Below are 25,136 nucleotides of genomic sequence, written 5' to 3'. Positions count from 1 at the left end.
AAAACTTGGTCAAAAAGATAGGTTTTAAGGAGCCTCTTAAAGGAGGAGAGGTAGAGAGGTTTAGGGAGGGAATTCCAGAGCTTAGAGCCTAGGATCCCAAAGACACATCTGCCAATGGTGAGGCGATGGAACTCGGTGATGCGCAAAAGGCCATATTGTCATACCCATTTTGCTCAGTACTTTTGTCTAAAGGCATGGTATTTACTTTCTTTTCCATTTGTATATTAGAAATTCTTTATTAGAATCATTTTCCTTTTTCTACAATTTGCACATTCTTTTCCATGTTTTGCTTTTGTTATGCACATTCTATACTGTATTTTGTGATTTGAATGTTATGATGTATTTTTGCTGTGGTTTTTGTGAGTTGAACTTTTTTTTATATTACTTAATCATAATTATTGGTGTGCAGCTTTGCTTCATAAAAATTCATTAAACACCCTGTCTTTGTATGTTTTGTTAATACCCACCTATAAACTCTACATAACTAGAAAATGAAATGCTATCAGTGGGACTGTTACAGAACTAAGTCAAACCCTAACAAGATTGAACACAACCTATCCACAGATTGATATCTATCCACTGATTATTCTTACACTCAAGGGAGGAGGTTGCTATGTGTAGTGATGGCATAAAACTGGTTCATGAAGATTTACTCTTGACCGTATTTTTAGAGAAATCATGGACCTATTTTTCTTCAGCAGAAAGGCACACCTACCAGAGGAATTCTTTCTGAAGGCCTTTTTCATTTTCATTCTCTGGAGACGAGAAGGCTGAGGGGTGACCTAATAGAGGTCTTTAAAATTACGAAGTGGTTTCAATAGGGTAGACGTAGAGAGGATGTTTCCACTTGTGGGGGAGTCCAAAACTAAAGGTTATCAATACAAGATAGTCACTAATAAATCCAAAAGGGAATTCAGGAGGAACTTCTTTATCCAGAGAGTGGTGAGAATGTGTAACTCATGTTAAGGCGAATAGCATAGATGCATTTATGGGGAAGCTAAAATAAGCACATGAGGGAGAAGGGAATAGAAGGGTATACTGATAGGGTGAGATGAAGTAGGGTGGGAGGAGGCTTGTGTGGAGCATAAACAACAGCATAGACCAGTTTGGCCAAATGGCCTGTTTCTGTGCTGTGCATTCTGTATAATTCTATGTGTAGTGATTAGAACAGTTCTCTGTTGATGAATTCTGACTCTCTCACACGCAGGGCTGGATTTTACCAACCTCGGCAGGTTCGGGTCTCGACCCCGCAGCTGTGTCGGTCCGGGCCTCCAACATGATTTTACCCTGATTGGGCTTGTTAAGGCTGCCCTGCGAGGTTCCCGGCCAATTAAAAGGAAGCAGGTATGATGATGTCATCTGATGACGCATCATCAGCCGTTTCCTTAACAGGACCATGTTCACATTCATTTTGATAGTTGTGCTGTCAGTGTTCTACAGCATTGAGGTGCTGCAAACACTGACAAGCACTGCACAAATGTGCACGGCTGCACCCAGGCTCTCCCATGACTCCCTCCATATCACTGACCTACATCGGCTCCTAGTTAAGCAACACCTCGATTTTAATATTCTCATCCTTGTGTTCGAATCCCTCCATGACCTTGTACTTCCTTATCTCAGTAACCTCCTCCAGCCCTACAACCCTCTGAAATCTCTGTGCTCCTCAAATTCTGACCTCATGTGCATCCCTGATTTTCATCGCTGCACCATTGGCGGTCGTGCCTTCGGCTGCCAGGGCCCTAAACTGTGGAATTTACCTCCCTAAACCTGTCTGCCTCTCTATCTCTCCTCCTTTAAGACACACGGCCGCGGTGATAATCGAGGATCACTGGCATTATATATACACACACATGCCTCAAAACTCAATTAGATTACTCAACCACCTCAAAATATCCTGCTAATAATGAACATTTTATTTAAAACTTTCAATGACAGTCATTCATAGAATGGTGGGGACAAGAGACACCCAAAACAGACATTCGTAATTGGAAATGAATACTCTGAGTGAGTTTAGTAACTTTCTATGGAAATAGTGCAGTGGTACAATTGCTTCATCAGTGATCCCATTTGATTAACATACAGTATGACAGATAATGCAGTTTAAATGGTAATGCCACTTCTTATTTAATCATTAAAACCACTCGATTAGAAGTTAACTTCTAAACGAGCGAGTTAAAACAGAACCCTAGTCTTAATCATAATTTAAGGTAATTGGCGAGTAGTTATGATCTGGAACGCTCTGCCTGAAAGGGTGGTGAAAGCAGATTCAAGAGTAATTTTCAAAAATGGAATTGGATAAATACTTGCAGGGCTATGGGGAATAGTGGGACTAATGGGATAGCTCCTTCAAAGAGCTGGCACAGGCACAATGGACCGAATGGCCTCCTTCTGAGCTGTAAGATTCTATGGGCTGGATTTTACGAACCTCAGTGGGTCCATGGCAGGCGATGTCGGTAGCAGGTCCCAACTCCAGCCTACTGTGAAGAATGAATTTACCGTGATTGGGCTTGTGAAGCCCGCCCAGCGAGTTTCCCGGCCAATTGAAGGAAGTGGGTCTGATGACGTCATTTGATGATATGCTTATGGAGGGAGTCACAGCACGCAGGGAGGTCCTCTTCCCTTCCCATGGGCGGAGAAGACCTCCCCAGGAGGTCAACATAGCCTGGTTGCTCATTGCAGTGGAGGACACAAGTAGTGATGTGGTCAGGAGGACCTGGCTGCAGTGCCACAAACATTTCAATGATCTCAGTAGATCATGAAACGTTAGTAGAAAGCCACAATCAACCTGATCCTGCTGTGCCTCTCATCACCTCCCCATCATTCTGCCTTCTCTACCCTACTCCTCCTGCACATTCTTACTCACACCAACATACCTTGCACCTCCACCCATCCCTCTCTATCTACATTATCACATCCCCATCTCACTAGCCACCCCTCACACTCACCCTCATCCTACTGCAAGCATACCAACTAACAACACACAAGGGTAGGCATTTGGGTGTTTTATGCAATGTTCATGTAAAGTTTCTGTTAATGTGGTGTCAAACATTGAAACCTTTATTTTCAACATTTTGCGGTCTTGGACAGATTTGTGTGCACCTTTGGAAGTGGCTTAGTGAGTTGCAGTGAATGGTGAGACATAAGGGTACCTCCTGCAATGGTCACGAGTGTGAAAGGAATGGCTTGGGCATTGTAGGGGTGCTTTATGGTGTTGGTGTAGGGTAGTGCCAACCCATCACATCATGTGGCAGCCAGGGTGTACAGCGTCAAGTGAAGTAAATCTGGCCATGGTGAGGCCATCCCTGGCCTCCCGGCCAGCAATGTGGTCAGGTGCTGATGCCCTGTGTCTTGTGCAACATCAGTTGATTGCGGAGAAAGTTGGTGTTGTTGTTGTTGCTGCTGGTTTGCCTGGTGATGCTGGTGTTGGGACTGATTGTGGTGGGATTCTGAGGACCAAGGTAAGAGAGTATAAAGTGCACCAACGTTAATGGAATAGATGGCAGGTGAAGTAGAGATGACAGAAGTGATCTGTCAATGGTGGGAGAGATAATGAGATCAGACTGGATGGAGACTTGTGTAAAGATTTGCAGCATTCTGAATCTATAGTGGAAACGCAGTTTAGAGAAGCTAAGGATCATTTATCAATCAGATGGGAGCTTTGACTTGACATTTGAAGCTGTCAACTCATCAGCTGATTCAATGGCCACTGACCACCTGCCTCAGCTTCACAGACGAGGTCTAGGCACAGCGGGAAACTGGTGGGCGACCTGTCAAATTCAAAAAGCTGGGAAAAAAAGCATTGTTAAGTGGCCGTAAACAAGACACTAATGATTTTAATTGGCTCTTCCGCCGCTGCGTGTTGGGTCTGCTCAGCGCTGACAGACCCGACATTTGGTAAAGGCGCGTGGCGGTGGGTTGACTGACCCGCTGTCAAAAAAAAACATTTTCCCACCCAACCCGCCACTGATCGTGCCCGCTGATCCCCGCAAAATTACCCCCTATGATTCTAATGTTTGAAGAAAGAATAATGGCTAGCTGGGAGTGATTCCGAAGCAGGAACCTCATGGCGTTCCTCAAACTAAGGAACAATACTCCAGCATGTTTTAACCATCATTAAATCTAGGAAGAGAGAACAGGCTTGAATTCACTCCAGGATGTCCATTATCATCTATCAACACTAAGAATCCGCTGAAGTATAAATGCACTTCACATAGTTGATGCATTTTTGAATTATGCACACTGAAGGATTGCGATCATGATGTGTTCGATGCAAGTTTATCGAGTGATCCACAGCTGATTCATGATAATAACCAGAATGGATTTAAGTCATTCATGCCCCTGGCTTGCTAGGAGCATATATACCTCTATGAACAGACAATCCTGTGAGACCTGTTCACCAGCCTGAATTCCCAATATGCTCCACACTGGGAGAGTGAATTTGAAAATCTATTCTGCAATATGATTTGAATTTGGATATTCATGTTAATGATTGAGAATTATTGACCCACCCAGGTCTTTTCAGGAAGCATAGCTTAGGAGGAATATTTTACAATCTTAACTTACCTTTCTTTTTTTTAATATTGAACTTTTGCACAAAACCTTAAAGAAGGAAAGACCTGCATTTCTTTCACGCCTTTCATGACCTCAGGACGTCCCAAAACACTTTACAGCCAATGAAGTACTTTTTGAAGTGTAGTCACTGTTGTAATGTAGGAAACGGGGCAGACAATTTTGCGCATAGCAAGCTCCCACAAACAGCAATGTGATAATGACCAGATCATCTATTTTGTTTAGTGGTATTGGTTGAGGGATAATTATTGGCCAGGACACTGGGGAGAAGCCGTCTGTTCTTCTTCGAAATAGTGGCCATGGTATCTTTTACGTCCATGTAAGAGAGCAGACGGGGCCTCAGTTTAACGTCTTAAACGAAAGATGGCTGCGGTTTGAGTTTTGTTACATTTTGGGCACCCCCATTATAGGAAGGATATAAAAGTAATGTAAAGATGCAGTTCAAATTGGCTCTAGTGGAGCATAGACACCGGCATGGACTGGTTGGGCCAAATGGCCTGTTTCTGTGCCGTTTATCCTAGGTAATCCTATGTAAATTCACTAGGATGTTACTACAACAACAACTTGCATTTATATAGCACCTTTAACATAGTAAAACACTCCAAGGCGCTTCACAGGAGCGTTATCAAACAAAATTACGTAGAGAGACTTGAACAAGTGGGGCTTTTTCACCAGATCTGAGAAGCTTTGGGTGACCCGATAGAGGCCTACAAGATTATGAAGGGTTAGAATTGAGTAAATAGTGGTAGATCATCTCAACTGCTCAGCAAGATGGCCACAAGAGGGCACAAATGAATAGACAACCATAAAAGGAATTAAAGGGGAGGATTGAAAGAAAACAATTCTTTGCAACTCGGATGGTCAGAATGTGAAATTCTCTGGCAGCGCCTCTCGTTGAAGCAAAGGCTGTAAATTCTTTTAAAAGAGAAGTTTGAAAAAGAGAAACATCACCCCCGAATGGCCTAGCTCTAATTTTGTTCTGTTTTCATTTTTTGATAGCTGAATTATTTTGCCATTAATATACTCAATGCATTGGACTTAAGCCAGTTTTGCGAGCAAGAAGCAGCACTCCCTCAGTGCTGTGCTGGAGCACCAGCCTTGTTCTGGACTCCCCCCACCAGAGGAAATAGTTTCTCCCTATCTACCCTATCACTACCTTCAATCATCTTAAACACCTCAATTAGATCACCCCTCAATCTTCTACAGAATCAGAGAATCAGAGAATAGTACAGCACAGAAGGAGGCCATTCGGCCCATCGAGTCTGCACCGGCTCTTTTGAAGAGCAATCCAGTTAGTCCCGTTCCCCCGCTCTTTCCCCATATCCCTGCAATTTTTTCTCCTTCAAGTATTTATCCAATTCCCTTTTGAAGGCTATTATTGAATCTGTATCCACCCCCTAACAGGCAGTGCATTCCAAATCCTAACCACTCGTTGCATAAAAAGGTTTTCCCTCATGTCGCCTCTGGTTCTTTTGCCAATCACCTTAAATCTGTGCCCTCTGGTTATCAACTCTTCAGCCATTGGAAATAGTTTCTCTTTATTTACTCTATCTAAACCCTTCATGATTTTAAACATGAGTACACAAGCAGTCCACGGCTCAGTGGCACATTGTATGGCCCCTAATGGTTTGAGCTCATTTTCCGGAGTTCATGCTGTAAATGCTTCAGGAATGCTTTAATAATTTATTAACAAACTGTAAGAATGTCATAGAGGTAAAAGGGAATGCTGCCAGTGCTTTGAAATCAGAATCAGAAGCAGAAGGTGCTGGAAGAATATCGTCGACCTTGGCAGTACCTGAAAAGGGAAAAGACGGATTAGTGTAGACAAGGGCAGCGTTTAGGCAACATATTATTTGTTTCTTTACAGAAGCAAAACCTTTCTGCTGTGTATTTCCAGCAAGTTTTCATATAAGCATATACTGCTTCCAGTTTCCTACACTTATACTAGCCTGACAAAGGCAGGGACAAAATAAAAAACCTTTATATCCTGACGCTGGTGCATAAAATCACCCAATTATATATTTAATAAAATAAGCAATTGAATGTCAAATGTTCTTTTTGTTAATTTATTTTTTATAGATATGTAGAACCCTCTTCTGGCAGATTGGCTTCCGGTCCAGCAACTCCTGGATTTTAAAATTCTCATCCTTGTGTTCAAATCCTTCCGTGGCCTTGCCCCTCCCTAATTCTGTAACCTCCTCCAGCCCTACAACAACACTCCAAGATCTCTGCATTCCTCGAAATCTGGCCTCTTGCTCATCCCTGATTTCCATCCCATCACCATTGGTGGCCATGCTTCAACTGCCTAGGCCCCAGGCTCGGGAATTTCCTCCCTAAACCTCTCCGTCTCTCTCTCCTCTTTTAAGACCTCCTTAAAACTTTGGCCAAGCTTTTGTTCACATGTCCTAATATCTCGTTATGTGGCTTGGTGTCAAATTTTGTCTAACGTTCCTGTGAAGCGCCTTGGGATGTTTTACTACATTAAAGGTGCTATATAAATGCAAGTTGTTGTTGTTAAAGCATACATTGAAAAACCCTGTTCCAATTGCCATGAATTCACCCAATGGAATCCTGTTTCATCAAGCATGTGACACGCCCCACATCACGTTTTACAAACATCTGAAAGTCAGTGGGTCTTTTCAATAAATATTTTACTGGGTGATTCTTCACAAGTGTCAGGAAATGCCTCCGGAAAAGAAGTTTTATACTTTGTACATGCAGCTACTGGCAAGCAAAGTATGGGGAACTGAAAACAGTATGTTCATAGTTTGCTAATAAATTATTAAGATGTTCCTTTTACTGGGAGCTGCACTGATCAAACGGCTTTAATTGGCACAAAAGCAAAATACTGCGGATGCTGGAAATTTGAAATAAAAACAGAACATGCTGGAAGCACTCAGCAGGTCAGGCAGCATCTGTGAAGAGAGAAACCGAGTTAGCGCTTCAGGCTGATGACCTTTCGTCAGAACTGGAAGAAGTTAGCAGGATTTTAAGCAAGTACAGAGCCAGGGAAAAAGGGAAGAACAAAAGTGAAAGGTCTGCGATAGAGTGGGAGGCAAAAGGGATGATGGTGCAAGGCAAAAGGGGATGGTAATGGGACAAGTAAAGAAATAAAGATGGGTGCAGAGGAGCTGTAAATTGCCTTTGTCACAGATCTATATTTAACAACTAAAATCAGTTTGGGCAATTTCTATCACTTGATTTGCCTGCACAACTGATAAACCTTTACCCACTTACCTGGAGGTCTGTTCACCAAACAACAGCAGTGCCTCCCTTGTCAGCAGGTTTAATGGCAATGTCAGGTCATGAAAGGCACTATAGAAATGCAAGTTTTTTTTCCTTATTCTCCAGGGTGGTACGTTTGAGCTCACAATGTGCGGACTCGGAACCTGGGATCTTTCTGATCAGTATGGCTCAGTTCCACACTTGGGCAGTGTATTTACCAACTCAGCCTTTAGAGTTGCCCCCACTCTTCCTTTTTAATCTACTTTAGATTGACAGTAGAAGAGAGAGCTTTTAGCACATGGTTTGTACTGAGAAGCTAATTGGTTGCATAGAATTACATAGAATTTTACAGCACAGAAACAGGCCATTCATTCCAACTGGTCCATGCTGGTGTTTATGCTCCACACGAGCCTCCTCCCACCCTACTTCAACTCACCCTATCAGCATATCCTTCTATTCTTTTCTCCCTCAGACCTTCTTCTCATCAATTCATGGCGGAGGGTTTTGGAGCATTACTCACAGTCATCTTCAAGTAAGATGCTGCCTGGGATGATAGCTCCCATCAATATGCTGGGGAGTAACACTGGCGCACCACATTGCCAATTTAATATGTCCATTGTAGGGTATTTGTGTTTACTCTCTTAACCCTAACCCTAATCAAAGGTGAGATCAACCAAGACTTTAAACTTTTCTAACTAATATTTTTATTAGCATTAAAACAGTACAGGTTTACAGATAAAACCTTTAGATCAGGAGATTTAAAAGGATGATACTAGAATTGCAAAGTTATACCTATCAAGAAAGATTGAGCAGTGTTCAGTGCATGGGTCAGACCAGAAGAACGCGGCGCAGGAAGTTGGAGGATTATTAACCTCTTGCCACACAGGGGCTGCGATTTCCTGCTTCAAGGTGGCTTGGGAGCGGGTCAGCTGCCTTCCGGGTTCCAATCCCGCCCCTGACTACATCTGGCCCACAGATGCGATTTTGCGTCAATTGGCCTTGTTAAGTCCGCCCTGTGGGTTTGCCGGCCAATTAAGAGGAAGCCGGTGTCAGATGACGTCATTTGATGACACGTCAGCTGCTGGTTTTCTTAAAGGGACCACGCACAATTTTTCTTTGACTGCTCATTTCTGAGTGTTTGACAGCATTGAGGTGCTGCAAACACTGACAATCACTGTACAAAGGTCAGCCCATGTACCCAGGCTCTCCAGTGACTCCCTCCTTAGGCTAGAATAGATAGCAGCTGCAGGTGAGGTTACAGAAGTAATCTGTCACTGGTGAGAGAGGTTCTCCCAATGAGGTGGGACTACACATACAATCCAAAATTTCTCACCTACAGAAAAGTTTAAATACATTAAAAATAATTTTCCCAACATTTTCTTACCTCTGAAACTCACCAGTGCACCATTGGATCCTTCACACCATTTCTGCAGCTGTCATCAATGCATAAACATTACAGCAGACTCACAACATGCCACACTTACCTGGCGTAGTGTCCGGACATCGGGAAGCCCGCAGTAGAAGTGTCAAAATTCGAAAAAGCCTGTTAACTGCCTGTTAACAACCTGTTAACAAGTAGTTAAGTAGCTATAATTCTCTTCCCACTGCTAGGTGTTGAGTCAGTGCGCAAATCGGGGACCCGACACTTGGGAAGATTGTTTCGAGACAGGTTAACAGCGGGTTACATAGAAACATAGAAGATAGGAGCAGGAGTAGGCCATTCAGCCCCTCGAGCCTACTCCGCCATTCAATGCGATCATGGCTGATCATCCAAATTCAGTACCCGGTCCCTGCTTTCTCCCCATACCCCTTGATACCTTTAGCCTTAAGAAATATATCCAACTCCTTTTTGAATATATTTAATGAACTGGCCTCCACCGCCTTCTGTGGTAGAGAGTTCCACAGGTTCACCACTCTCTGGGTGAAGAAATTCCTCCTCATTTCTGTCCTAAATGGTCTATCCTTTATCCTTAGACTGTGTCCCCTGGTTCTGGACTCCCCGACTATCGGGAACATCTTTCCTGCATCTAGTCTGTCCAGTCCTGTTAGAATTTTATAAGTTTCAATGAGATCATCTCTCATTCTTCTAAACTCCAGTGAGTACAAGCCGAATCGACCCAATCTCTCCTCATACGTCATTCCTGCCATCCCAGGTATCAGCCTGGTGAATCTTCGCTGAACTCCTTCCATGGCAAGAACATCCTTCCTCAGATAAGGCGACCAAAACTGCACACAATACTTAAGATGTGGTCTCACCAAGGCCCTGTAAACCTGCAGCAAGACTTCCTTGTTCCTGTACTCAAACCCTCTCGCTACGAAGGCCAACATACCATTTGCCTTCTTAACCGCCTGCTGCACCTGCATGCTTACCTTCAGCGACTGGTGCACAAGGACACCCAGGTCTCGTTGCACTTCTCCTTCTCCCAATCTATTGCCATTTAGATAATAATCTGCCTTGCTGTTTTTGCCACCAAAGTGGATAACCTCACATTTATCCACGTTATATTGCATCTGCCATGTTTCTGCCCAATCACCCAACCTGTCCCAATCATCCTGGACTTTCTCGACATCCTCCTCACAGCACACACGCCCACCCAGCTTTGTGTCGTCTGCAAATTTGGAGATGTTACATCTAGTTCCCTCGTCTAGATCATTAATATATATTGTGAATAGCTGGGGTCCAAGGACCGATCCCTGCGGTACCCCACTAGTCACTGCCTGCCACTCGGAAAATGACCCGTTTATTCCAACTCTTTGCTTTCTGTCTGCCAACCAGTTCTCTATCCAGGTCAATATCTTGCCCCCAATCCCATGTGCCTTAACTTTACACGCTAATCTCTTATGCGGGACCTTATCGAAGGCCTTCTGAAAGTCCAGATACACCACATCCACTGGTTCTCCCTTATCTATTTTATCAGTTACATCCTCAAAAAATTCCAGTAGATTAGTCAAGCACAATTTACCTTTTGTGAATGCATGTTGACTTTGTCCGATCCAGTCACTGTTTTCCAAGTGCTCTGCTATTACATCTTTTATAATGGACTCTAGCATTTTCCCCACTGCCGATGTCAGGCTTACCGTTCTGTAATTCCCTGTTTTCTCTCTACTACCTTTTTTGAATAGTGGGGTAACATTACCTACCCTCCAATCCATGGGTACTGTTCCAGATTCCATCGAATGTTGGAAGATGATCAGCAATGCATCTACTATTTCTAGGGCCACTTCCTTAAGTACCCTAGGATGTAGATTATCAGGCCCTGGGGATTTATCGGCCTTCAATCCCATCAATTTCCCCAACACCATTTCCCTACAAATACTGATTTCTTTCAGTTCCTCCCTTTCATCAGATCCTATGTTCCCCGGCATCTCTGGGAGGTTATTTGTGTCCTCCTTTGTGAAGACAGAACCAAAATATGTATTTAGTTGGTCTGCCATTTCTTTGTTCCCCATTATAAATTCCCCCGATTCTGACTGCAAGGGACCTACGCTTGACTTCACCAATCTTTTTCTCTTCACATATCTATAAGAGCTTTTACAGTCAGTTTTTATGTTCCCTGAAAGCTTACTCTCATATTCTATTTTCCCCTTCTTAATTAATCCCTTTGTCCTCCTTTGTTGAATCCTAAACTGCTCCCAATCCTCAGGATTATTGCTTTTTCTGGCCAATTTACATGTCCTCTCCTTGGATCTTATGCTATCCCTAATTTCCCTTGTTAGCCACAGTTGAGTCACCTTTTTTGTTTTATTTTTATGCCAAACTGGGATGAACAAATTCTGTAGTTCATCCATGCGGTCTTTGAATGTTTGCCATTGCCTATCCACCGTCAACCCTTTGAGTGACATTCCCCAATCAATCCTACCCAACTCGCGCCTCAGACCATCGTAGTTTCCTTTATTTAAATTTAGGACCCTCGTCTCTGAGTCAACTACTTCATTCTCCATCTTAATGAAGAATTCGATCATATTATGATCGCTCCGACCCAAGGGGCCTCGTACAACAAGATTGCTAATTAATCCTTTCTCGTTACATAATACCCAGTCTAAGATGGCCTGATCTCTGGTTGGTTCCTCGACATATTGGTCCCGGAAACCATCCCGTAAACACGCCAGGAATTCCTCCTCCACAGTATTGTTACTAATTTGGTTAGCCCAATCTCTATGTAGATTAAAGTCACCCATGATGACTGCTGTGCCCTTATTGCACGCTTCTTTAATTTCCATTTTAATGCCATCCCCAACCTCCGCCTTACTGTTTGAACATAAGAACATAAGAACATAAGAAATAGGAGCAGGAGTAGGCTAATCGGCCCCTCGAGCCCGCTCCGCCATTCAATAAGATCATGGCTGATCTGATCCTAACCGCCAATCTACTATCACAGAACCATCTCCTGAATCTAACAGAATTAGACACACGAAATAGGAGCAGGATCAGGCTACACGGCCCCTGGGCCCGCTCCGCTACCCACAGGGCCATGTCCGATCCGAACCTAGACTCATGTCCAAATTCCTGCCTGCTCCCCGTAACCCTTAATTCCCTTTACTTCTAGGAAACTGTCTATTTCTGTTTTAAATTTATGTAATGATGTAGCTTCTACAGCTTTTTGGGGCAGCATATTCCATGGACCTACCACCCTCTGAGTGAAGTAGTTCCTCCTCATCTCAGTTTTGAAAGAGCAGCCCCTTATTCTAAGACTATGCCCCTTAGTTCTAGTTTCACCCATCATCGGGAACATCCTCCCCGCATCCACCAGATCCAACCCCTTCACAATCTTATATGTTTTAATAAGATCGCCTCTCATTCTTCTGAACTCCAATGAGTAGAGTCCCAATCTACTCAACCTCTCCTCATATGTCCATCCCCTCATCCCGGCATTAACCGAGTGAACCTTCTTTGTACTGACTCGAGAGCAAGTATGTCTTTTCTTAAGTATGGACACCAAAACTGTATGCAGTATTCCAGGTGCGGTCTCACCAATACCTTGTACAACTGAAGCAATACCTCCCTATTTTTATATTCTATCCCCCTAGCAATGAAAGCCAACATTCCATTGGCCTTCTTAATCACTTGCTGCACCTGCATACTAACCTTTTGAGTTTCGTGCACCAGGACCCCCAGATCCCTTTGTACTTCAGTACTTTCCAGTTTCTTGCCATTAAGATAATAACTTGCTCTACGATTTTTCCTGCCAAAGTGCATAACCTCACACTTTCCAGTATTGTATTCCATCTGCCAAATCTCTGCCCACTTACTTAGCCTGTCTATGTCCCCTTGCAGGTTTTTTATGTCCTCCTCACTCACTACTTTCCCTCCCATCTTAGTATCATCTGCAAACTTTGATATGTTACACTCGGTCCCCTCCTCCAAATCGTTAATATAGATTGTAAAGAGTTGGGGACCCAGCACTGACCCCTGCGGAACACCACTAGTTACTGATTGCCAGTCTGAGAATGAACCATTTATCCCAACTCTCTGCCTTCTGTTAGATAGCCAATCCTCTATCCATGCCAGAATATTACCCCCAATCCCGTGATTTTTTATCTTAAGCAATAATCTTTTGTGTGGCACCTTGTCAAATGCCTTTTGGAAGTCTAAATACACTACGTCCACTGGTTCCCCTTTATCCACCCTATATGTTACTTCCTCAAAGAACTCCAGCAAATTTGTCAAACATGACTTCCCCTTCATAAAACCATGCTGACTTTGTCCTATTAAATTATGATTATCCAAATGTCCTGTTACTGTCTCCTTAATAATGGACTCCAAAATTTTACCTACCACAGATGTTAGGCTATAGTTTCCAGCCTTCTGTCTACTGCCCTTTTTAAATAAGGGTGTTACATTAGCAGTTTTCCAGTCTGCCGGGACCTTTGCTGAGTCCAGGGAGTTTTGGAAAATTATTACCAATGCATCCACAATCCCTACTACCACTTCCCTCAAGACCCTAGGATGTAAGCCATCAGATCCAGGTGATTTATCCGCCTTGAGTCCCATTATTTTACCGAGTACCACTTCCTTAGTGATTTTGATCGTGTTTAGCTCCTCCCCCGCCCTATAGCCCCCTGTTTGTCCAGTGTTGGGATATTCTTAGTGTCCTCTACTGTAAAGACTGATACAAAATATTCATTCAGTGTTTTTGCCATCTCCATATTTCCCACCATTAATTTCCCGGTCTCATCCTCTAAGGGACCAACATTTACTTTAGCCACCCTTTTTCTTTTTATTTAACTATAAAAACTCTTACTATCTGTTTTTATATTTTTTGCTAATTTACTTTCATAATCTATCTTCCCTTTCTTAATCAATCTTTTTGTTATTTTTTGCTGTCTTTTAAAGTTTTCCCAATCCTCTATCCTCCCACTAGATTTGGCTACCTTATATGCCCTTGTTTTTAGTCGAATACTATCCTTAATTTCTTTACTTAGCCACGGATGGCTGTCTTTTCTTTTACACCCTTTTCTTCTCAGTGGAATATATATTTTTTGGAAGTTGTAAAATAACTCCTTAAATGTACACCACTGATCATGTATCGTCTTACCCTTTAATCTATTTTCCCAATCCACTCTACTCAATTCCACTCTCATACCTTCATAGTCTCCTTTATTCAAGCTTAGCACGCTTGTTTGAGATCCAACCTTCTCACCCTCTAATTGAATATGGAATTCAACCATGTTATGGTCACTCATTCCAAGGGGATCCTTTACTAGGACATTTTTAATTAATCCTGTCTCATTACACAGGACTAGATCTAAGGTTGCTTGCCCCCTGGTCGGTTCAGTTACATACTGCTCAAGAAACCCATCCCTAATACACTCAATGAACTCATCCTCAAGGCAGCCCTGCCCAATTTGATTTGTCTAATTAATATGATAGTTAAAATCCCCCATAATTATAGATGTTCCCTTATTACAAGCCTCCACTATTTTCTGATTAATACTCCGTCCAACAGAGTTGCAACTGTTCGGAGGCCTATAGACTACGCCCACTAGTGTTTTTTCCCCTTATTATTCCTTACCTCCACCCAAACTGTTTCATTATCCTGATCTTTTGACCCAATATCATTTCTCTGTATTACAGTGATTCCTTCCTTTATTAACATAGCCACCCCACCTCCCCTTCCTTCCTGCCTGTCCTTCCTGATCGTTAAATAACCTGGTATGTTTAATTCCCAGGCATTGTCACCCTGCAGCCATGTTTCTGTAATGGCCACAAGATCATACCCATATGTAGTTATTTGTGCCATTAACTCGTCTATTTCGTTACGAATGCTACGTGCATTCAGATAGAGAACTTTGAAATATGTTTTGTGACACTTAGTTCCTGCTTTTGCCCTTTTTATTACTTTACCTTTTACTCCATACCTTCTGCCCCTTCCTGACACGCTCTGGTTTTTAATTTCCCCACTGCTACCTAAGTCTATGACCTTCTCTGTTGTCATTTTTATTATTTGCTCTCTAGGAACCTCCCCCCCACTAGTTAGTTTAAAGCCCTCTCTACAGCCCTAGTTATATGATCCGCCAGGACTCTAGTCCCAGCACTGGCCAAGTGAAGCCCGTCCCAATGGAACAGCTCCCTCCTGCCCCAGTACTGGTGCCAGTGTCCCAGGAAGCAAAACCCATTTCTCCCACACCAGTCTTTGAGCCACGCATTTAACTCTCTAATTTTATTTGTCCTAGCCAAATTCGCTCATGGCTCAGGTCCTTGAGGTTCTGTTTTTTAATTTGACCCCTAGCTGCTCATACTCCTTTAACAGAACCGGCTTCCTAGTCCTATCTACGTCGTTTGTACCAACATGGACCACGACAACTGGATCCACCCCCTCCCACTGCAAGTTTCTTTCCAGCCCAGAGGAGATGTCCTTAACCCTGGCACCGGGTAGGTAACACAGCCTTCGGTACTCTCGCTCTCGGCTGCAGAGAACTCTATCTATCCCCCTAATAATACTATCCCCTACCACTACAACATTTCTATTTACTCCCCCCTCTTGAATGGCCCCCCGTTCCACGGTGCTGTGGCTAGGTTGCTCATCCTCCCTGCAGTCCCTGCTCCTGTCCCCACAGGGAGTAAGAACCTCGAACCTGTTGGACAAGAGCAAGGGCTGCGGCTCCTCCAGCTCTACCTCCTGGATCCCCGTACCTGCCTCACTCGTAGTCACACCGTCCTGTCCCTGACCATGGGCTACATCTGAATTAATTAACTTCATAGGTGTGACCACCTCCTGATACACAGAGTCCAGGTACTTCTCCCCCTCCCTGATGTGTCGCAGTGTCTGAAGCTCATACTCCAGCTCATCAACACGGAGCTGGAGTTACTGTAGCAGCAGACACTTGTCACAGACGTAATCACCGTGAGCCTCAATGGGGTTCACCGGCTCCCACATCTAGCAACAGTAACACATCACCTGCTCCATTCTATGTAATTAATTAAATTTTTTATTGTTAGTTATGGACATCCTCTGCCCGATTTTAGATGCTAGTATCCCCTTTAATTAATTGGATTTAAATTAAATCAATCCCTCTAGTGGTCTATATACCACTCCCACTAACATTTTCTGCCCCTTGGTATTTCTCAATTCTACCCATACAGATTCCACATCATCAGAGCTAATATCCTTCCTTACAATTGTGTTAATCCCTTCTTTAACCAGTAATGCTACCCCACCTCCCTTTCCTTTTTGCCTATCTTTCCTGAATATCGAATACCCCTGGATGTTGAGTTCCCAGCCTTGGCCATCCTTGAGCCACGTTTCCATAATCCCAACCAAATCATATTCGTTTACCTCTATTTGCGCAGCCAATTCATCCACCTTATTACAAATGCTCCTCGCATTAAGACACAAAGCCTTCAGGCTTATTTTTTTAACGCTCTTAGACCTATTAGAATTATTATTTACTGTGGCCATGTTTGATTTAAACCGTTGATTTCTCTGACTGCCACTTTTGCTTTTATCCTTGTTTCCCTTTCCTCTGTCCCCCTGCTCAGGTTCCCAACCCCCTGCCATCTTAGTTTAAACCCTCCCCCAGAGCACTAGCAAACACACCCCCTAGGACATCGGTTTCAGCCCTGCCCAGGTGCAAACTGTCCGGTTTGAACTGGTCCCACCTCCCCCAGAACCGGTTCCAATATCCCAGGAACTTGAATCCCTCCCCATTGCACCATTCCTCTAGCCACGTATTCATCTGAAATATCCTTCTATTTCTACTCTGACTAGCACGTGGCACTGGTAGCAATCCTGAGATTACTACCTTTGAGGTCCTATTTTTTAAATTTACCTCCTAACTCCCTATATTCAGCTTTTAGAACCTCATCCCGGTTTTTACCTATATTGTTGGTACTTATATGCACCACGACAACTGGCTGTTCACCCTCCCCTTCCAAAATGTTCTGCAGCCGCTCTGAGACATCCTTGACCCTTGCACCAGGGAGGCAACACACCATCCTGGAGTCTCGTTTGCGGCCGCAGAAACACCTATCTATTCCCCTTACAATAGAATCTCCTATTACTATAGCTCTACCCCTCTTTTTCCTCCCGTCCTATGCAGCAGAGCCACCCCTGGCACCAGGAAGTTGGCTGCTGCTGCCTTCCTCTGATAAGCCATCCCCCCCAACAGTACTCAAAGTGGTGTATCTGTTTGAGAGGGGGATGTCCACAGGGGACCCCTGCACTACCTGCCTGCGCCTAGTACTCTGCCTGTTGGTCACCCCTTCCCTTTCTGCCTGTCCAACCTCTACCTGCGGTGTGTCCAACTCCCTAAACGTGCTATTCACGACGTCCTCAGTATCGCGAACGCTCCAGTATGCATCCAATCGCAGCTCCAGCGCCGCAATGCGGTCTGTCAGTAGCTGCAGCTGGATACACTTCCTGCACATGTAGTTGTCAGGGACACAGGAAGTGTCCCTGAGTTCCCACATAGCGCAGGAGGAGCATACCACGTGGCCGGGCTGTCCTGTCATGACTTACCCTTTAATTAATTGAAATTAAATTAAATGAAATCAATCCCAGCAATTACACTACAGTTAACTGGTTTACCAATGGTCCCCGCTACACCAGAGAGACCTTAGCAACTATAAACCACAGAGTTAAAGTTTAAAAAGAGAGAAATACTCACCAACCAATCACTTACCTGCTTTCTGGTGACGTCACACTTCGATTACTTTTTACTTCTCTCCCTCCCTCTGAGCTCGGAGACTGCAGATTAGTATGCCTACCTGGTCTCTGGCGCTTTTATCCCGCCTCTCGGCCCTCGTTCCTCGCAGGTTCGCACTGCTGCCACCGCCGCTGCTGCTGTGGGGCCTACCTGGTCTTTGGCGCTTTTATCCCACCTCTCGGCCCTCGTAGGTCCGCACTGCCGCTGCCACCGCTGCTGCTGTGGGGCCTACCTGGTCTCTGGCGCTTTTATCCCGCCTCTCGGCCCTCGTTCCTCGCAGGTCCGCACTGCCGCCGCCGCCACTGCTGCTGTGCAGCCTACCTGGTCTCTGGTGCTTTTATCCCGCCTCTCGGCCCTCATTCCTCGCAGGTCCGCACTGCTGCTGCCGCTGCTGCTGTGGAGCCTACCTGGTCTCTGGTGTTTTTATCCCGCCTCTCGGCTCTCGTTCCTCGCAGGTCCACACTGCCGCCGCCACCGCTGCTGCTTTCCTGCCCGCTGTTAATCTTTGCGATTTTGCCGGATGTCCCGCCTCCAAACCCGCCCCCTGAGCGCCGGCAAAATTCTGGCCAGGATGTCAGCGGAGAATTAACCTTTCAGTGTTCACGAAGCAGATGAATCGGCCATTCCGAGTTTCAAATTGTATTAGACAGAATTACACAGAATTTACAGCACAGAAATAGACCATTCAGCCCAACTGGTCCATGCCGGTGTTTATGCTCCACACGAGCCTCCTCCCACCCCTCTTCATCTCACCCCATCAACATTTCCTTCTATTCCTTTCTCCCTCATGTGTTTATCTCGCTTCCCCTTAAATGTATCTATGCTATTCACCTCAACTACTCCTTGTGGTAGTGAGTTCCACATTCTAACCACTCTCTGGGTAAAGAAGTTTTTTTCCTGAATTCCCTATTGTATTTATTAGTGACTATCTTATATTTATGGCCCCTAGTTTTGGTCTCCCCCACAAGTGGAAACATCTTCTCTACGTCTACCCTATCAAACCCCTTCATAATTTTAAAGACCTCTATCAGGTCAGCCTTTGGTCTTCTCTTTTCTAGCGAAAAGAGCTCCAGCCTGTTCATTCTGTCCTGACAGGTATAATCTCTCAGTTCTGGTATCATTCTAGTAAATCTTTTTTTTCCAACTCCTGCAGTGCCTCTATATCCTATTACTGTTGCATCCTCAATGAACACAGCAAGTTGTTAAAGTTACTTAAAAGTACCGAGTGCCATTAATTAGTACTAATGATGAAAATGGAGTTCCTGCTGGCATTTGCATTTCATGTTATTAATACAGCTGGCATTTTTCTGGCCATCGTTCAAAGGACTATGATTCATCTTGTCATTTTCCAGTCCTGTCAAATACCAGGGCTTCAAAATATTTAAGTATTCCTCCTGAATACACTGAATATGAATATTGGCACATGACGAGGACGGAACCTGAGGATCTTTCATCAGTATGGCTCAGTCCCACACTTGGGCAGTGTATATACCAACTCAGCCATTAGAGTTGCCCCCGCTCTTCCTTTTTTAATCTACTTTAGATTGACAGTAAAAGAGAGAGCTTTTAGCACATGGTTTGTACTGAGAAGCTAATTGGTCACACAGAATGTACAGCACAGAAACCGGCCGTTCGGCCCAACTAGTCTGTGCCGGTATTTATGTTCCGCACGAGCCTCCTCCCACCCTTACGTAGTCCCGCCCTATCAACCTATCCTGCTAAAGGTTACGTCACAAAGTGCTAATACTTGTAAAGGGCCAAATTCACTGCAATCCTTACAGCAAAGATTTCCTACATTACAACAGTGACTACGCTTCAAAAGTGCTTCATTGGCTGTAAAGTGCTTTGGAACGATCTGAGTTTGCGAAAGGTGCTATATAAATGCAAGTCTTTCTTTTCAATAAAAAAATAACAAGGAGTTGCTGTTTAAAAATTGTAGTTCCCTTTTATTCAGAACCCAATTTAAAACGGCAGTTGTGCCAAACATTTATATTCTTTACAAAGTGGCACAATGAGAATACCTTCAGAATTTTAAATATGCCTGTTTTGGCGTGGGTTTTTATGTGACTCCATAGCTCATTTCGTTGTCCATTCAGTGTGTGGAAAAGTAATTAGTTGTCTCATGTTTATTAAATGACTGTAGAAATAGCGTTGTATTTTCATTCATTCTCCTCATTACCTATTGCATGAGGTCATTTGCAATATATAAATGATTGCTCTGCAAATTATTTGTAATAATACAATAAGTGGAATTGGAGCTGCACTCAACACATTGTACTGCACAGGAAGGTAAGGATTATTACTGCTGGGTCAATTGTTAATTTAAATCTGAGATTGATAGATTTCTGTTAACCAAAGGTATGAGGGGATATGGGGCAAAGGCGGGTATATGGAGTTAGGTCACAGATCAGCCATGATCTCATTGAATGGCAAAACAGGCTCGAGGGACTGAATGGCCTCCTCCTGTTCCTCTGTACCTATGCTTTCACGTGGATATGTAGACTCAAACATCCCAGTTTATTAACATTTAAACAGTTGAAAATAAAATTACAAAGAATTTACAGCGCAGAAACAGGCTATTTGGCCCAACTGGTCTATGCCAGTGTTTTATGCTCCACACGAGTCTCCTCCCACTCTACTTCACCTCACCCTATCAGCATGACTTTCCAATGGTAACATAGTAACTTGCAACAAGAGTACAAATAGCATCATCTGCAAATGTTTCAGAACAAGCGGTTAATCAAACATCAAATAGAAGAGTTTGCCTGCCGTGTAAAACACATCGGGGGAGAAATTCAGTATCGCCCCGTTTGGGGCGCAATTATCGGCTGGGTACAAAATTTAGCGCCTGGCGCTAATTATCGCCTCCGACTGCAAACTTGGCTTCTATCGCCCCTGGAGGTGATTGGAGCGCTAAATCAGGCACTACACACCTCTCTTAAGGCGCTAACACCAAGGAGCGAGGCGCTAACTCAGAGCGCTGACGAAGCTCATGTGATGTTAGTCAGCAATGGAACACAGACACACTGGCACCGGCCAGTTCTTAAAGGGGAGGGTCGATCTTGCTCTCCATCCACACCCTGCTCATTGCAGCCTTGAATCTCGGCCTGGAGAGACCTGTACATCAATTCTGCTGGAAAGAACAATGGAGAGGCCCAGGGAAAGATGTCAGAGTGCAGCCCCCGTAGCCTCTTCTAAATTGATGCAAGGAAGATCAAATCAAAATGAACCTGCAAAGTGCTGCTCAGTACCCAAGACTCCTCAACACAGCGTTGAACATCTCCAGAAGTCTCTCTCTCTCACTCAGAATGCGTGGTGCAAAAATGTCATCGAAAAAAAAGGCAGGAACCGGTCGCCTTTAAATAGCGCTTCCCCAGTCCCTTTCTGACTGCAAAATGCTCCCCTCAACCTGTCGTTGCTAGCAGCAGGCGGTAAGGCAGGGGGTGCCACTCAATATCCGGTCCGGGGTGCTACCTCGACTGACGTCACGATCTGTGGGCGCAGGAGATCGTGGCGGTAGTGTTTAGCGCCACCGCAAAATGTCTGGTCAATTTCGCGAGCGGTGCAAACATCGCCACACCCGGGCGCTAGTTGCTTTGCACCCCATTAGCGCCCTCTTAAGGCACTAATGGGAGGCGCAAACCAACCGAATTTTTTCCCCCATCCAGTCTTTTCTTAACTGTGATTCACTCAGTACACTGCAATGTACCAAAGATGCCTCTAACCGCTTCCTGGTATGGCAGGAAATGGACCCTTGTAGTTCATCATTCTACAGGCAGTAAAATGAGGGAAACCGCCTGGATCGGAGATACCTGCCGTTCCATGGTGAAGTGCACCACTGCATCACTCGGTTTGTGATTGTACAGCATTGCTATGGATGGTGAAAGTGGATAAACATTTAAATTCCTTCCCCCACCACCAACCAACACACCCCCCACCACCCCACAAGACACTAAACCAAGGCCCCCATCTGCCCTCTCAGATAGGTGTAAAAGATCCCATGGCAATAATTCAAAGAAGAGCAGGGAAGTTCTCCCCGGTGTCCTGGCCAGTATTTACCTCTTAACTAACATCACTAAAACAGATGATCTAGTCATTATCACATTGCTGTTTGTTGGAGCTTGCTGTGCGCAAATTGGCTGCCGCGTTTCCTACATTACAACAATGACTCCACTCTTTTTCTCCCTCCACCCCCACTCCCCCCAATGAGCATCTGATATCTGGAATAGACACCTGAAGGAATTAATGTTGTTGACTAACTCCTTCAGGTAAGAGCTGGGTCAGTATATGCAGATTATGGGGACAAGTGTAGGTGTAGATAATCAATTCTCTGTGGATGATGGCAGTTCCAGTGTTGCAGAGATAATCAGGGGATGCAGCAGACCAGATTCTAGTGGTACTGATAGATAAACAAGGGTTGCCAACCCTCTGGGATTGTCCTGGAGTCCCCGGGAATCAAAGATTAATCTCCAGGGCACTGCTGTGAGCAAACCAGGAGAAAAATCAAAGGGGCAATAAAAAAAAACTCTTTCAACACTTTTGTTTATTAGTTATCAAAATATTGGCCATGGGGGAGAAAAGGCTGTTTGACGGACAGTCAAGAATTATCCAATCGGGTAACGAAGAGTCTGTTCGCTTTCCAATTGGCCGTAGAAAGGCGGGTCGTTGCAAGGGCAGACCTATCAGGCGACCAATGGCAGGAGTGTGGGGGCGGGGCAGTTGGAGGCGGGCAGTCATGTGATGGAACTTCCAGGAATACGTACAACCAGCGTTAGCAACCCTACTGTACACGGATAGATCATCTGAAGTTTCAGTCCATAATCGTGCCGCATATACACATGGTCTGCGCAAGGAATTGAGTTGGGTGAACATTGATGGTCTTGTTTTGTGCCTTCTTTTGTGGGTTCATCAAAACTTCCCACTTGAAAGCCCTGAGTTAGTCCCGCAAAGTTTAGGTCTCAGCGTACACAATTATGCTTTATTCTTCTATCATTTTGCAGATTACTGTCTTCAGAATGGGATCAGAGGGACATCAGGACATTGACTTAGCCATTCTAACAGCACTCCTGAAAGGTAACAGTTTCCTCCACTCTATGGTATCTCAACAGATCTGCTGAATTATTTCCTTCCTGCTGATGTGCTTCTGCCTCCCTATCTCCGTAACCTCCTCCAGCCCTACAACCTTCTGAGATCTCTGCGCTCCTCCAATTCTGGCCACTTGTGCATCCCTGATTTTAATCGCTCCACCATTGGCAGCCGTGCCTTCAGCTGCCTGGGCCCTAAGCTCTGGAATTCCCTCCCTAAACCTCTCTGCCTCGCTCCTTAAATCCTATCTCTTTGACCAAGCTTTTAGTCACCTGTCCTAATATCTCCTTATGTGGCTCGGTGTCAAATTTTGTTTGATAATCGCTCCTGTGAAGCCCCTTGGGACATTTGATTACATTTAAGGGGCTATATAAATGGCAGTTGTGTTGTTGTGTAGCTCACTAATGCTTAACTCCCTAAGTCACAGATAGGAGAGAACAGTAAAAGTGAGTAGTATCTATTCTGTTGTTGTTGTTGTTAGTATCTATTGATATTTGCCATAAGTCACTTCTTTCATCCTATCACCCTGCAGTTATTTTTAAAGCTGCTGTCAATCAACTCATTTCCCTTCGTTATTCTAACTGCTGCCTTGAAAAGTGGTGTTTTTGCTAAAAATTTAATCCATTGAGCGTAGCAGATTAATCTTTCATAGACTGTGGTAGTACCTTCATATTATCTGTGAAATATTAGCAATCGAACATTTAATCAGTCATAAGCCTCTTATCTGGTCAGCACATGCTGCATATTGTATAATATTCATCAACAGAGTTGAAAGATTTCTGTGAGAGGATGTGGTGGTGGATTAACTAATATGTTTCATAGTTCCCTCATGTACATCCAAAAATAATTTGGATACGATCAATTGCGTGCGTTTGAACTCATGCGGTGTGATTTAAACATGTTAACACCTTCACTAAAGCAGCGGCCATTCCATACATGAGTGTAAACGTGTTCACTACTAATATCATGCGGTCTCAAGTTGTCTTAGAAGTTAATGTTACACCGTGGTGAGACTTGACTTTGGTTTACACTCCAGCTCTGGCTTCAAGTCTAATCCTGATTACGTAATAGGGTAGACGTAGAGAAAATGTTTCCACTTGCGAGGAGTCCAAAACTTGGGGTCATAAACAATGTTCCCTGTGAGCTGCACTTTGTTCGGCGCGGCCTGTTTCTTTTAATATGCGGTCCCTTTAAATTTCAGCACATGCGCGGTATTTACAGTGTAAAAGGCGGTGAGCGGCCTGTGCGGGACCTTTGAGATTACTGCGCGGCCGCGCACCTTAGTGGGAATATTGGTCATAAATATAAGGTAGTCGCCAATAAATCCAATAAGGAATTCAGGAAAAACTTATTTACCCAGAGTGGTGAGAATGTGGAACCTGCTACCACAGGGAGTGGTTGAGGCGAATAGTATAGATGCATTTAAGGGGAAGCTAGATAAGCATATGAGGGAGAAAGGAATAGAAGGATATGCTGTTAGGTTTAGATGAAGAGAGACGGGAGGAGGCTCGTGTGGAGCATAAATACCGGCACGGATCAGTTGGGCCAAATGGCCTGTTTCTGTGCTGTACATTCGATGTAACTGATGTTAGGCTGCATGTAGACCTGGTTTTCCTGAGTGCAAACGGCATTCAGGGCAACCCAATATTGCAGAGTAGACCCCAAACAGGCGTTCGGCCCCCTTATTTGAATATAGGGCCTGTTGATGACAAATTTCGAGCAGGATCCTAAAACAGATGCTAGGACCCGAATTTGCATATCTAAAGCTCCTGACGCACTGTGTCAGGCACGTGCTCTGTACATTCAAAAGTCGCAGGCCTCCAATTTGGCAACCGGGGTGGGGGGTTCCTGGGCGGCTGAGATCGGGCGCACAGAATCGCAACCCAAAATCATTCCCCTTGACACAAATTTTCCGCCACCCCAAAAAATGGGAGCAAGGAGAAGTGATTTCTCGCCAGCTACTGGTCACCATAAGCCTTGTGAAAATACAGCCCGCTGCTTGAACAGCTCCCACTGAACATTGGTATTTATTTTAAAGATGCACCGGCTGATTTCAGAAGGCACTCTAATTACCGCACGTTGTCTTTTGGCTTATTTACGCTGTAGTAATT

The 25,136-nt window shown here is 44.3% G+C and overlaps 1 protein-coding gene across 1 annotated transcript in view; it reads left to right on the top strand.

Moving 5' to 3' along the window:
• trpm3 (transient receptor potential cation channel, subfamily M, member 3) overlaps positions 1–25,136 on the top strand; it is a 174,336-nt gene that overhangs the window by 46,305 nt on the left and 102,895 nt on the right. The window contains exon 9 of the mRNA XM_085992384.1: positions 22,941–23,013. Coding sequence (XP_085848510.1) covers positions 22,941–23,013 — 73 coding nt within the window. The remainder of the gene's footprint in view (positions 1–22,940; positions 23,014–25,136) is intronic.

This window comes from Somniosus microcephalus, chromosome 1 (genome assembly GCF_052327205.1).
Source record: "Somniosus microcephalus isolate GS21.2 chromosome 1, FLI_Smic_1.0, whole genome shotgun sequence".
NCBI lineage: Eukaryota > Metazoa > Chordata > Chondrichthyes > Squaliformes > Somniosidae > Somniosus > Somniosus microcephalus.
The sequence above is the reverse complement of the archived record's forward strand: the minus strand, read 5'-3'. Positions and strand labels throughout refer to the sequence as shown.